This window comes from Aythya marila (assembly GCF_965140915.1).
Source record: "Aythya marila genome assembly, chromosome: 11".
NCBI lineage: Eukaryota > Metazoa > Chordata > Aves > Anseriformes > Anatidae > Aythya > Aythya marila.
The window spans coordinates 20701835-20716304 of NC_139052.1; the positions used below are offsets into that span (position 1 = coordinate 20701835).

A 14470-nucleotide genomic window follows, 5' to 3' on the forward strand; every position below is an offset into this window, starting at 1 on the left:
TCCTCCCCCTGCCATGCCCTGCGAGCAGAACCTGTCAGCGCATCCATTCTGTAATTAAAAATATTAATTAAGACAGGCCGGAGCCAGAAATCCATCGCAGGCGCTGCGTGGTGCCAGCAGCCGGGTCCAGCTGCGTGCTGGGTCGAGGGATGTGCCTGGGGGGGGTCGGGGCTTTCCATATGGGTCCCTTCAGCCCCACAGGGCCACCAGGTCCCCACGATGTCCCCTATTTCTTATTTAAGGCATGGGCCAGGCTCCGGGGCACAAGGACCCCCACGATCCCTGTCCACCCTGGCCCTGGGCAGGTTTGGGATGATTTCTCAAAGCGCTTTCCCACCAAATCCTCCACTTTTTATCCTGCTGTCCTCTCCTTTTTCTTATCCCCAGCTTTCCCCACCCAGCACAGAGCGAGGTGAGGCAGGATCCTGCTCGGCTGCCTGCGATGGGATGCCCTTTGGGATCAGACCCCTCTGTGGCAGGATCCAGCCCCGACGTGGAGCTTGAGGCAGGCCACGAGTGATGTGGAGAAGAATTAAACGTGCGTAATTAAACATGCAGGCTCGGGGCTACATTAAATATTAACCAGCTCTCCCTTTGCACTCCCTGAGTGGCTCGGCGGCCGTGCCGCAGTGATTTGGAGCAGGCGAGTGATGCTCGGCCCTCCCCTGAGACCATTTTTCTCTCTCTTGGAGGTTTTGGGGAGCTGTGAGCACTGGGGAGACCCCTTCCCACGCTCGGTCTTTGCCCCATCAACTGAAATTTGGAAAAAGGCCGCGTCCAATCCCTCCAATTAATTTAAATAAAATAATAGGGGGAAAAAAAAATGTGACACGGGGCCGAATGTGACCCCCAGCTCCTGGCTGAGTCACGGCTGGGCAGCGGATGTGTGACCGCAGCTCTGCGAACACACGGCGTGTCCCCGCGGTCCCACGGGCTGCTAAAAGTCACCTCTGCACTGCTGCCGCCTGCCTCCACCTCACAGCTGGGAGCTGATGGGAACCTGAGCACTGCCCTGCTCAGCTTGGACGCACCCCACGTGCCTGCTGCAACCCCGGTGGGACACCCACACCGCATCCATCCCCATCCCATCCCATCCCCATCCCATCTCTGTGGCCTCCACGATGTGAATCCTGCAACTTTCCCCCTGCAAATGCCTTTTCCTGTTGCCCTGCTAGCTCAGTTGTGTTCCAGCTCCGTTCCTATCTAGCTGCAAAAAAAAAAAAAAAAAATTACAGCCTGGTTCTGCCCGAAACTCGTAAAACACCTTTTACAGCTGGGAAGTTTCCACTGGTTTCCAACTGGCCGCACCAGTTGCCGCAAGGCTTCGCCGTGTTGCCACAGCCCTGCTGAGCACGGCGGGGCTAAACCCACCGGATTTGGGACCACGAGGCTGGGCTGGGACCGAAATCCTGTGGGGCTGGGAAGCAGGGAGCTGGCAGGGCCGGTGCCATCGCCGTGCGGGTGCGCGCTGCCCGGCGCGGGGTCAAAGTTCCCGACCGAAACCTTCCCTGGCAGAGCGAGGTGGAGGGGCTGGCAGCGAGCAGCTCCTTGCTGCCAGCATTAATGAGCAGAGCACCGGACTGGACGGCTTAATAGGTTCGTGTCGGCGACTGTATGAGAACAGCCAGGAGTCGTTTTCAGGTTTTTCCCCGGGTTTCTCACAGCGCAGCAGCGGACTTCATCCTTTCCGGCTGATTTGAGCGGCTGCGGCTCAGCCCCGGGCAGGCAGGGGGTGAGTAGAGGAAATCTTCACCTCGGTCCTTGCTGGGCAGCACGGTGCCACCCAGGAGAAGCTGTTTTGGGGCACCTGGGGAGTATGGGGGCACTGCGAGGTGAGGGCATCTAGCCCTGAGGTGTCCCGACCCCTGCGTGCCCCACGGGCTGCCTCTGAAGGTGGCGTGGGCACGGGGTCCCAGGGGGCTGGGGATGCCTCGGAGAAACATCCAGGAAATGGTTTGGAGGAGAAAAGAGGCAGAAGCACAGGAAATGGTTTAAAACGCACGCTAAATGCCAAAAGTGGGAGGAGGACACGGGGCTGTGCTGGGCCCCTTGGGGACAGTGGCCCCGGTGTCCCTCGTGGGCTCCACAGCTGGAGGCAGACGTGCCTGCGCCCAGCCCGGCCACGGCCACATCCTCCCCGTGCTCCCAAAGCAAATCCAAACGTTGTGCTGCTTCGCCAGCAAGGGTGGAAAAACATCGCGTGGGCTTTGCTGTCCCCACTCCAGCCTCTCCTAAGCGCTGCGCTGGGATGAAACCTTCCCTGCGCTGTTTGGGGACGGCGTCATGTTGCTAATCCGAGTGAAAGGGGGCTCCGAAACCCAGAGCCGTGTGGGTCCAGCTCCCCAGCGCCGGTTTCTGCCGGCACAGCCTCACCTCCATGGGAGGAATTCCTTGCCCAGGTTGGGCAGGGCTGGTGCCCGACGACCCGATTTGACCCCCCATTAGCCCTTCTCCCCGGGCTCTCAGACGGATGCGCTCCGCCTGGATGCGGCTCTGCCGGCTGCTTCCAGTAATGGCCACGCAGCGCTCGGCACCGATTCACAGCCCTCAACCCACCTCAGCCACTAAAACATCGCTCATGGCTGCCCGGGACGCAGCAAAAAAAAGAAAAAAAAGGTTTTGTGGAGGGGAAGGGGAAATGCGCCAGGTTTTGTGTGTGGCTGTGGGAGCAGCCCCGTGCAGCGCGGGGACGGAGCCGTCAGGGCAGCGACGCTGTGGCGTGGGCCGAGGATCCTCTCCTTGGTAGCACCTCCCTCCCCATCCCCGTGACGGTTTCAACTTTTGCAGTCTCCCTGGAGACAGTTAAGCAAGTTTCTGGTGTTTTCCGGTGCTAAAAGGCCCTGGGAGCCGAAGATGCACGGAGGAGCCTGTGAGTTAATATTTTTTCCTGCCCTTATTCTGCTTCCTCACTGCCTCACTGAAGCCGATCCAGGGCGCAATCCGACAGAGTTTGGCCGCAGCAATTTCCGGTTTTGTTTTGTTGTTTCTTTTTTTTTTTTTTTTTTTCTTTTTTCCTGTTCCACCAAGACACGAGCCAGAATTAATTTGCTCCTAATCGCGGCGCGCAGCCGGCCGGGCTGACCTCCGCACGTCCTTCCCTGCGCCCAGCGGGGACCATCCCCGGGTGGGACCCTCCCGGCCCCATCCCCGTCCCGCCGGTGCCTGCTGCGAGCCCGGCTCTTGGCAGAGCTCCCCGGCCCTTCCTGCCTCGCCTCCCTCGCTGCGAGCCTGCCCGGCCCCGGCCCAGCCATGCGGGCTGTGTTTGTACACAGATGAGTAACAGCTCCGGCGCTCGCACAGCGCCCAGCCCGCTGCCGGCAGCAGCGCCGTAAGTACGGGCACGCTCGCTCCTCTTTCCCTGCCTCCAGCAGCTTTTGGCAGCTCCTCGCTGTCCTCTGTGCTCCTGCGCTCAGGCCGTGGGGGGTTTCCAGCCTGGGGAAGCCGGGGTTGGTGCGATGTGGGGTGCGTGGGGCGGCCGGGAGTGTCCCACGCGTGCCGCAGGCGGCTGGAGGTGGGAAGGAGCGGCGAGCGGTGGTGCCGCCGGGGAGGCGCCTGGTTGCTGCTGCTCGTGGCTGCTGTTCCTGCAAGTTGCATCCCAAAATGTTTTACGAGCAGGACGAGGAGGGATGGGAGTGCCAGGGCTGCAAGGAGCTCACGCACGTGCCTGAGTCTTGGCAATTTGGGGCAGCCCTGAGCTTGTGTGTGTACTTGAACTTGTTCACTTGTCTCCGTGCCGGAGCAGCCAACACCAGCAGCAGCAAGTCCTGCGATGCTCACCTCGGGGAGCAGCACCCCAAGGAGCCCTGGCACTTGTTTTACAGCTCAACCGGTCCCTCTCCTGTGCGGCCATAAGAAAGCTGTAAAAGTTAATAATTAACAGCTAAAATATTTTTCCCTCCACTGAAATACACGGCTGCATCCTGCGGGGCTCTGGGCTCACGCGCGTGCGGAGCGGATGCGGTGACAGGGACGGGTACGGGGCTCGTGCGTGGCCTTCGGGACGAGGAGGAGGAGCAGGAGGAAGACAAGAAGGAGGAGAAGGAGGAGGAGGAGAAGGAGGAGGAGGAGGAGGAGGAGGAGGAGGAGGAGGAGGAGGAGGAGGAGGGTGTGTTTGCAGCGAGCTGGGTGAGCCTCCAGGGTTTGTAACCCGCTGCTTGGAAAGCCGCCACTCGCAGAGGTCGCGGCCGTCCCGCCAGCCGCTGCCGTGCCCCTGCCCACAGCGCAGGGGCGATGCTGCCCACGTCGAAAACCGCCAGCCCAGGCAGCAGGAAGAAATGGGACTGCAGGGTGTGCCCGGGCTGCTCATGCAGCCTGCGTTCGGGTGACTCATTTTGCTCTTAAAAACACAGGCTCGTGGCTGGGGCTGGCACGGGAGCCGCGGGCGGAGGGCGAGGGCCCCCGTGGGGACAGCGGGGAGCAGCCCGGCTGCCAGAGGCCAAGTCCCCATCCCGGGGTCCTGTGTTCCTCCATCACTTCCTCGGTTTGCCAAGGTCACCGTCACCCCGCAGGCCTGTCTGCAGCACCCCGTGCTGCTCCCAGCTTGGAGAACTTGTGAGTGTGGTGGCTGCTGCCCCGTGCGCTGAGGGGAAGGCTCTCGGGCACCTTGCGCTCATCTCCCGACCTCTGGTGTGCCGCCACTGGGCTTCTCCTTCCATTTGGGGTGCAGACGCTTTGGGTACCCCTGTCCCTGTCCCTTTTCCTGTCCCTTTCCCTGTCCTTGTCCCCCAGTTTGCACCCCGCTGGTCCTCAGAGCTGCGGCGTGCCTGGGCGCCGACCTCGCCGCATAGCTCGCACGGCTCCCGCGCCTTCGCCCAGATAAGAGAAAGTATTTTTGTTCCGTCCCTTTGTCGCCCTCATTTGTGTTTATATCAGACGTGCCACGGGGACAGGAACAGGCAGAGCTCTGTGCCAGACCGGCCTTTACTGGTGGGGAATGCAAATAAGCAGCGAGAGCCCGGACTCACCGAGCCCCTGGGGGGTTTCCTGGGGGCTGCGCGGGGCGAGGAGCTGCTGGGGACACCGGGGGACAGGTGGGCTGCTTTGGGACACTGCTGGCACTGCAGCAGCCGAGGAGAAGGTCCTGATCGAAGTCTAATCTTTAACCAAAGGCATTTCCAACTTTATTCTGTGGCAGGTTTATTGCTCTCTTGCCTCGTTAATTTTTTCCCTTCTGTTAACCGCCTCCCAGCCGCTGCCCTCCCTGGGCACCGCCTGAACGTGGCCCACGGTGTTCCCCCCGTGCCCATGGGACACACGGAGGCAGGGTGCGGGCTGGGGAAGCGGAAGGGCTGGGGAAGGGCAGTGCCAGGGGTGGGGAAGGGCAGCAAGGGGCTTGGGCCAGGACCCCACAGCGGCTCTGTGCCGGAGCTGCCACCGGCTCCGTTTGGTGAAGCTGAAGTTATGTGGAGGGAGCAGAGGCACGGGCGCAAGCGGGGCAAACACCAGAGGTGCTGCTTGCAGGCTCGGTGCTGCTCTTTGCCCAAAATGGACCTTTTTTCACCTTCATTTCACAGCCCAGGGGTGGAGGCGGAGAAGGGAGCGGCGGAGCTGCCGGGGCCATCAGTGGGTAAGTGCTGGAGACGTCCTGGTGTTGCTTCGTGCCCCTGGGGTGTTCAGTGGGGAGCAGCTGGGGGGATCAGCCTGGGCACTGCCTGTGGCCCCACATCCCTCCACATCCCCGTGGTGACCTGTCCCTGCCCTGTCCCCTTTGGGACCACATCCCCATGAACGCTTGTGTCCCCCAGGCCACCCGTCCAGAGCACAGGGACATCACCTTGGCCCTCACGGGGCAGCCACATCCCCATCCTTTTTCCTCCCCAGTGCCACGTGGTGCCTGGCCGGGCAGCGATGTGTCCAGGCAGGGTGTGAGGCACCGCCGGGGCTCGTCCCCAAGGACACCGAGCCGCCGTCATCCCTCGGATCCACCGTCCCCACCACACAATGCTGAGCCTCAAGTTACCCCGGCTGCTCAGCATCAACCAAGTGCCTAAGGTCAGAGCGGAGCCCCTCACCCTTAAACCCCGTGGCTGGGTGGGATTTGGGGAGCTGACAAGTGGCAGCAGCCTGCCAGGGTGGCTGCAGGTCCCGGATCCTGAGCCGTGGCGCCTCGGCTGCCCGTTCTGCTCCTTGGGGAGGATTCAACACCTCTCCTCGCCCCGCAGGGCTACCAGGAGCAGGGCATCCTCTGCGGGTACCGCCCTCCGCGGAGCTCGGCGGCCGCCTGCCTCCTCAGCGTCTTCCAAATGACCAACGAAACGCTCAACATCTGGACCCATTTCGTGCCCGCCTGGTAGGTGCCGACAGGGGAGGTCGGGGAGGGGACGCGCCGGGCACGATGCTCACCGCCTCCACCCCCAGGTACTTCGTGTGGACCCTGGTGGGAAGGCTGCGGGGGCCGGGGGGCCCCGAGGACCCCCACTCGTGGCCTCTCCTCGCCTACCTGCTGACCTGCTGCATCTACCCCCTGGCCTCCAGCTGCGCCCACACCTTCAGCCCCATGTCCACCCGTGCCAGGCACATCTGCTACTTCTTCGATTACGCGGCGCTCAGCATGTACAGCTTGGGTAAGGGCGGCTGGTGACGCCCCGGGGCAGCGAGCCCGGGAGGATTTCGGCGTGGAGAGGGTGGTTTTGGAGAGCGCTTCTGGCCCGAAAGCCAAAGAAATGGGGTTTGGGGCTTGGTGCCAGGTGAAGCCTGATGGTGTGGCTCTCTGTGGTGCTCCAGGCAGATAGAATAAGGGAAAAAATAAACGATATAAAAGATAAATGATGACAGGGAAGCCGGTAACCTGTGGGAGCAGGGCGAGCAGCAGCAGCACCCCGCTGGGCACGTTTTCCCTTTCCAGGCTCTGCGCTGGCGTATTCAGCGTACGTTTTCCCGGACGAGTGGGTCAGCAGCACCTTCCACCACTGCTACGTCCCCATCGCCGTGTTCAACACCGTGGTGAGCACCAGCCTGTCCTGCTACTCCAGGTACGGTGCCTCCTGCTTCACCTGCCGCCAAAGCTACAGCAGAATCATTAATTAGTGCTGTTAATGAAGTGCTGGCTCTATTTTAACCACTCAAGCCTTGCGCTCAGGAAGGGGAAGAAGAGGAGTTTGGCTCCGTGTTGTTGGCAAACAGGAATGAAAACAACCGGAGCAGCTTTAATTTTGGGAAGTTCCAAAGGTGTTTTCACGGGCTGGCAGGAGGAGGCGCAGCTCCAGCCGTGCTTGGGCTGCCATCGTTTGTTCTCTGCCATCACCTGCACGCAGGTGGGCTCTGAGCACGGGCTGAATTTTGAGGATGATCTCCACGTGTCACCGACCTGCAGAGGAGGGACCTCAACCTCCCGCAGCCAGCTGAGTTAATTTTGAAGCCCGGGCAGCTTTACGTGGGTGGCATTTTGCTCCTGAGCCTCCTTGGACAATTTGTTTTGAATAACTCTTAAAAAATATTTAAAGTGCTCCGATGGTTTCCAGCTGTGCCGGCTGTGCTAGGTCCCCGGCTGCACTTTGGTTCCGGATCCTTCACGGTCGGCACCTCCTTGCAGGCTGGGCGTGCAAAGCCCTTGTGCCTGCTGGTGTTCCCTGGGGGTCCTGCGATTTTGGCTGCTGTTGTGCTGGGAGCAGGAGGATTTGCTCACCTTTGGGCTGCGGGTTACGCTTGGGGCTAGTACTGAGCAACACTCCAAAACCAAGGGAGGCTCCTGGGTGGCGTTGTGGATCGTGCCAGCTGAGGCTGGGTGCTTTGTCCTCGTTTCTTTCTCCTTCTCTTTCCTCCCTCTTTATTTTTGCGCCTCTCTTAATGGTCTCATTAGAGGGGCTTAGCAAAGGAAGCCCGCTGACCATGTGCTAACCCTGGTGCTTACCACCAGGAAATATCAGCAACCTGAGATCAGCTCCAGATTAACCAGGATTTATTTTAATTCTTCACCCGCAAATGTAATTGTCAGCATCTTCCAGCTCCAAAACTTTAAGTACGGTTCTGTCGAAACCACACAGTTATTGGTACGTGACAGAATTGCAGCTCGTAGGGACCGGGTAATTTTTATTATAGAAAATCTGTTAAAATATTAGCTCTAAAATCAGCAAAAGGCTGCTGGGGCAGTGCTGGGGTACCCTGAAGCAGGGTGTCAGCAGGGAACAGACCCGAAATAGAGCCCCTAAGCTCTGTCCTAGGAACACGGAGTCCCCGAGCGGGGAAACCCACGCAGATGCAGCGAGATGAGGGTGCCTGCCCTTTGCAAGACGAACGCCCGCCCGCGTCCCCCGCCCTGCAGGATGAGCAGCCCCACAAAAGGTCCCTTTCATGCCTGTGGGCTTGGCATTTCCCCGCCGACTCGTGCAGGGAAGCAGAAAAACCTGTATGGGCTTTTCATGGGGAGAACAGAGCCCGCCTGAGCCGCCCCGTGCTGGCTCAATGGGGCAGTGTCCCCCCCGGTGCCTGGCCCTGCGCCCGGGGGCTCCGCTGGCACCCGCAGCCCCCTCGGACCTGGACCTGGCCGAAGGAGAGGGCATGGAAACGGGCAAGAGAAGAGCAGTGCCAGGCAGGGAAACCACAGCAGGAAAATGTGGTGGGGGTAAAGCAGAAATAGGTGGAAATTGAGCAGGAGGCATCTCGGCACCGGTGGGGTGTCTCCCTCTGAGCCACCAGCCGTGGCAGAAGGCCAAGAGGGAGAGGAACGGGATAAAAGCTGGCAGCTGATGAGCATTGATTGTCTTTGCTGGGTTTCCCACATGTTTTTGGGGTCATACTGATAGGATCTGGTGTCCTTGTTGCATCCAAGTTGTGCTCCTCAGGTGGCAAGAGCAGGCTGGGGACTCGGCACCTGGCTTGCGACTCCGCTGCCCTTCCTCTGGTTTTAATAATGTTTTTTTGTGGGGGATCTAGGTCTTCAGTTATTTTGTGATTTCAGCTATTCCAACATTTCAGCAGCATTAATTTCCTGTGGCACACAATGCAGAATATTATTCCCCATCCAGACGTATGCATTCCTCCTCATACATGCCATGAATATAACCAACAGGCTTCTTTCTCCATTATAAGCAGGATTTCATAAAAATGCGACTGCAAATTAATTTACTTTCTGGTTTCAGTAACTTTCTCCGTGCATTCTCTGAAACGACGCTTGCAAAGCAAGATCGTTGCCCCCTGACAGCTTGGATTAAAAACTGAGAGTAAGAACTCAGTTGGAAAGTGCAGGGGCAGGAGGCGTTTAACACCAAGCCCTGTTCCCAGCTCCTGGTGGGCAACAGGGAAACGAGCGGTGCTAAAAGCAGCAAAATCAGGCAGGAAAAGATGGTGCAAAAATGATGTTTTTTCCAAGCTGCTTCGTGGCGCATCCTAAACCATATCTCCAGGTGGAGGCAGGCAGGCAGGGCGGTCGCTTCCCTCTGGTTGGTGATTTTTTAATAAAATGGTCAGGGCACCGTGCGCCCCGCTGTAAATCAGGTTGGGAAGGGGAACAGGGACAAATAGTGCCGGCTCTGCCCTGCTGTGTGGTGTGAGATGCCCGCTCTGCTCTCCTGCAGGTTCCTGGAGGTGGAGCGGCCGCGGCTCAGCAAGGTGTCCCGCACCCTGGCCTTCGCGTACCCCTACCTCTTCGACAGCATTCCCCTCTTCTACAGGGTAGGTAGAGCGCTCCTGCGGGCGGCGTTCCCGGCACCCGCACCTCTCCTTGCTGCAGGGTTGGAAAGATCAGCCGCTTCATCTCGCTCTGAGAACGCTCGGGAAAATAGCTCAACCTTTATTTATTAAAAAAAAAAAAAAAAAGGGAAAACAAACTCCTGCAGGAAAAGAGATTTGGTTATTTTTTCCTGCGCCGCTCAAAGTGCGGCATTCTTTGAAGGCTGCGAGTCACCGGGTCAGCAGCACGGGGTGGGGGGGACAGGAGGCACGGGGCAGGGGGCGGCTGATGGGATGTTTGGGAACATTTTGCTCTCCTTTTTTCCCCCGCTGCCGCCCTCCTGCTCAGTTCTACCTGTGCGCCCTGCGGGGCTGCACCGAGCCCGCGGTCGCGCTGCACTACAAGCACACCACCTTCGCCTTCCTCACCTGCTTCATCTTCGCCACTCACCTGCCGGAGAGGCTCGCGCCAGGACACTTTGACTACATAGGTGAGTGCCGCCAGGCCGAGCGGGCGCTGCTTGCTCGTTAAACAGAATAAATATTTAGAAACGTGACGCCAGGAGGCAGCGCCTCCCATGCAGGAGGGCCGCCGAGCCCCTGGCTGTGTTTGAGTGAAACCTGGGGGAGTTTCTCGAGGGTTTTCTGGCTTCCTTGCAGGGCACAGCCACCAGGTTTTCCACGTGTGCGGGATCTTGGGCACGCACTTCCAGATGGAAGCCATCATGCTGGACATGAGCGAGCGCCACGAGCGGCTGCTGGCCACCTCGCTGCTGCCCTCCGCCCTGCAGACCCTGGCGCCCATGGGCACCTGCATGGCCATCGGCCTGGCCGTCATCGGGCTCTGCTCCGCGTCCCTCCGCTTCATGCCCGAGCCTGGGCACAAAGACAAGCCACACGGCCACTAGGCTTTGGGTCTAGGTGGCCTCTGTGCTGCTCCGCAGGCCAGAGCCTAAACAGCAGGTGGATGGGATGAACGAGGGGTTTATCTGCATTCGCTCCACGAGAAAATATTTATTTACGGTTTCTCGCGAGCGAAACATATTGCACTGTTTTTTTGTACATATAGCTTTAAAGCTGGGAACAGATTACGCAGCGCTTTTAATCAAGTTGGTCTTTCACCACCAGAAATATTTAAAATAATCTTAACGTTTCCTGCAGAAGGGAGATAAGTGCTAATACTTTCCAAAGCAATAGGCATTCATCGGTTCTGCCTTATGGAGGACGCGGGGAGGCACGGCCAGGGGGGTACGAGTGTCCCTGCCGCTGGCTCGGTCCTGAAGCAGACCCCGATGGCAGGGGAGGGAGCGCGCTGTGCGCCGCGTCCCGAGTGCTGAGCCCAGGGCCCTTGCCCTGCAGGTGCTGTCATCCAGGAGGCTAAAACTCAGCCATCCGAGTCCTTGCACTAAACCCAAGTGCCTACCCCATGTGGGACTGAGGGAGACCAGGGCGTGCCTACACTTTGTATTTTACTGAAATAGCTATTTTTGATAATTATCCGGAAAGTGTTGCTCCAAGGGATCTCTCCAGAGAATTGCTCTTTTTGTCCAGCTCATATAGATGAGTCCTGGGGGAGTGAATCTCCATGCAAGAGCTCAGCTCTCACCAGGGCTGGGCTCCATGGTACAAGCAGCCCACCGAAGGGGATCACTTCTCCTCCAAGAGAGGTCCTGAGGGCTTTGGGGACGCTTCCGAGGAGGCTGTCACGTTGGTTTTACCTGGTACCTTACAGGAGGTGCATGTGATGCAGATGACTGCTACGGAATGTTATCGAGCTCCTTGATAATCATACGGGTGTGTAACGTGTTTCGCCTATAATTACCTCTCTCAAGGTATACTAGATGCACTTTTGAGTGACAACACAATGGCTCGTTAAAGATATTATGGGACAACTAAGTCTTTTGAAAGCAAACTTTCTTTTGAAAGCTGACCAAGATTTATATTAATATTTATAAGCACTGGAACGTAATTGTTTATTCAACAGTTTTATTTCATTAAAAGAGGAAACTAATATAACTATGGCACTGATGTATTCTGACCTGATTTGGGTAGTTCCGTTTCTGTCTGTGAAAATAATCACTTCAGAGATAATTGCTAATAATTGCAAAGCTTATTTACCTTGTGTATATGTGTAACTGGAAAGGAATCTGGCTCTATCTGCAAGACGTGATTTAAGCTCTGTAAACTTTACATGAATTATTCTAATTTTTTTCTTAGTTGTTTGTTTAACTTCTGAATTTGGGAAGCTCTCTGGTGCTCTTGAGGTGAACTTACTTGCAGGAAAACTACACTGAAAATATAGCACTACATTTTATACTGCCATAATCCCTCCGGATCCTGCAGCCCTTTGCACGGACCCTCTGCCCAGTGCACACCTTAAACAACAAATGAGCGAGTGTGGTTTGATCTTGGAGCAGCGTAGCCAAGCCAGATTTCTTATTCAGTTGGCGACAGGCCTTCAAAAAGCTGTTCAATGTACTTCATTTTATTCACATCAAGAAATAAAAGCTTTGTGTCAAGTTGTAAACAATACAGGACATTTATCTGTTGGAACATGCTGTTCTGTTGCGGCTGCACTCCCTGAACATTGTGCAAACCCCGCTCTACCGGGGCCTTGCACCAGCTGCACGCCGGCCTGAAGCCACAAACACCACTGTTACCACTAGGAACAAAGCTAAGAGAGCATCACTACCCTGCTCTTCAGCTGAGGTTTTACTGCTCTGATGAACAGTGCAGATGTTGCAGATATGAAGGAGGGTCAGACTCAATAGGTACACGATGTACATGATATGACTTTCCCTGGAAAAGGTTTTCAGGGCGATTTTTGGCTGGAATCCCTCTTTGGTTCTCACCTCTGAACTCCATGCCCAACTTGAGCCTGTTTGCTGTGTGACCTCTTCAATTTAGTCTCAATTTATGTTGAACTCTATACAACAATACCAACCACGATAATTCAATGGTATTCAAAATGTGCTTCACCACATTCACAGTCTGCTGATCTTTTACACTTTAGGTAGAAGTCACAGAAAACTGCAACTTGCCTATTCAGCAGGGCAGTTGGCTGGATTTTAGGTCTATCAAATTCCTTTGGGTTAATGTAAAATGTGATTCTGACTATTTCTGAAAAATGCTTAATCCAACAGGCACACATTTTCTCCTGTAACAGTACAACACACAACATGGATTTAAGTAAGTTGGAATAAAGGTGAAAGTGTCTGCAGCAGGAGGTGTGGGGCTATCTTCTGGAAGTCCTCCCTGGGTGAAGCAGCCATCAGTGAGGTGAGGATGGAGGCTGGATGAAGGTCAGTGAGCAGGAGACTGCGTGCTGGTGCCTGGCTGGAAGCAGGGAAGTTATTCCCTCCCTAGTGACTGAGGCTGCATCGCTACCTCCGCTCGCTGAGGTTTGTGATCTCTAAGGCTGATTAGACTTCTGGCTCCTGCCACTTGATCGGGTAACCAGCACAGAGCTATTTTAGCCTTTTTTTTCCACCTACAGAGACAGAGGAACTTGTGCACATCTGAAAACAAACACACACTCGGTTGCAGACCTTCTGTCTTGCACGTCTTTATCGCCCTGGCATCTGACATTGCAGCACTCTGTACACAGCTTAATTTTAACTGCTTGTATTGTTGATATGTTTTATGGGAACATTAAAAAATTTGTCTGTTTTGATATATTGTAAAACACTGTTTAAGAACTGAAGGTTACCCAGGACACCAAACAGCTTATTGTTATGATTTCTTTTGATATTTTTTTTCTCTTAAAAAGGACAAGCTGATGTTATTTAGTTAATTTACACTAAAACGAAGAACTTGGCTGGAGTCAGGGGTTTAAGTGAGACTGAATTCAGTCCACTGGAGGCTTTCTGAGCTGCAAACCAGGGTTAAAATCCAAGCTACTTCATCCTTTGCCCCAGTTCCCCAGTTGACTTGGAAGTGCATTTCCTTCTCAGGAAATTAGTCTTTCAATGGGTTCATTTGGCCGGGTTCTTTACCCTTTTCTCCTTTTCCACCATTAAGCATTTCCTAAGGGCTAGGAATTAACTGAGCTACCTGCAGGCAGGTAGCTGCTCAGCCACCGGGTATGGAGAGACCTTGGCATGGAGAACTTTGCTGGATTAGCCCCGTGTTCCTGATCCCAAACCTTTTAGCTGGATTAGCCCCGTGTTCCTGATCCCAAACCTTTATTTGAACTAAGCACATGAACAAACACAAGGTAAGAACAACCCACGGGACAGGTTCCCGTGCACGTGGGAGCCCAGGCCCTGAGCTGCAGCGATGTTTTTTTTTTTTAACCTGTGCTCAAGGAAATGTTTGTTGGCTGCTGAAGAGCCCCTTGGGGCGTAAGGCGAGGTGCGTAGGGACCACCTCCCACCCCGTGCCGGGTGCCCCCATCTTTGAGGCACCAGGGGGAGGCTGCGGGGAGGGCTGGCGGCTCGGGACGTGCTTGGGCAACGCTCTCAGACACCGGGGCTGACTTTGGGGTGCACTCAGGGCTTGGACAGGGGGCTGCAGGCTGGAGCCATGTTGTGTTTGTGCGACTTTCCAACCCTTCGCCCCTCACAGCCGCATCCGCGCAGGCCTCGAAGGCCCAGCGGGGGGCGCCCGCGCTGTAGGCCGCGGCCTAGGGGGGGGGCGCGTTACCATGGCAACGCCCGGCCCCTCCCACCCCGTGACGCAACGACGCTACGCGGCGCCGCGCGCGCTGATTGGCTGCATTTGAATCCGAACGGGCGCGCGGCCGGAGGCAGCGCCCAGAGCGGCTCCGGGGAGGCCCCGGCTTTGACCCCCGCCCCCCGCCCCCCCCCCCCTCACACCGCGACCCCCGGCCCGGCCTCGGCCTTGTCCCGGCCCCGTCCCCGTC

The 14470-nt window shown here is 56.8% G+C and overlaps 1 protein-coding gene across 5 annotated transcripts; it reads left to right on the top strand.

The window, feature by feature from the left end:
* The first annotated feature begins 1336 nt into the window (after window positions 1-1336).
* PAQR5 (progestin and adipoQ receptor family member 5) lies at window positions 1337-13197 on the top strand. Of its 5 annotated transcripts, XM_082769610.1 has the most exons (11): window positions 1337-1732; window positions 2788-2869; window positions 3028-3328; window positions 5514-5566; window positions 5821-5991; window positions 6162-6289; window positions 6358-6563; window positions 6845-6971; window positions 9513-9609; window positions 9956-10097; window positions 10267-13197. In XM_082769610.1, exons 5-11 carry the CDS (start codon window positions 5941-5943, stop codon window positions 10512-10514), a joined length of 999 nt encoding a protein of 332 aa, XP_082625736.1. In that variant the 5' UTR covers window positions 1337-1732; window positions 2788-2869; window positions 3028-3328; window positions 5514-5566; window positions 5821-5940; the 3' UTR covers window positions 10515-13197. The 5 variants fall into 5 exon arrangements, with proteins under 5 accessions (XP_082625736.1, XP_082625738.1, XP_082625735.1 ...); XM_082769612.1 differs by lacking the exon at window positions 3028-3328; XM_082769609.1 differs by lacking the exons at window positions 2788-2869; window positions 3028-3328.
* The last annotated feature ends 1273 nt before the right edge of the window (window positions 13198-14470 follow it).

Excerpts from the sequence above, each read along its gene's own strand:
- PAQR5 (XM_082769610.1), top strand. The coding sequence starts at position 5,941 with ATGCTGAGCCTCAAGTTACCCCGGCTGCTCAGCATCAACCAAGTGCCT. Across the intron at positions 5,992-6,161 it reads GCATCAACCAAGTGCCTAAG|GGCTACCAGGAGCAGGGCAT; the intron begins GTCAGAGCGGAG and ends CTCGCCCCGCAG. Across the intron at positions 6,290-6,357 it reads ACCCATTTCGTGCCCGCCTG|GTACTTCGTGTGGACCCTGG; the intron begins GTAGGTGCCGAC and ends CTCCACCCCCAG.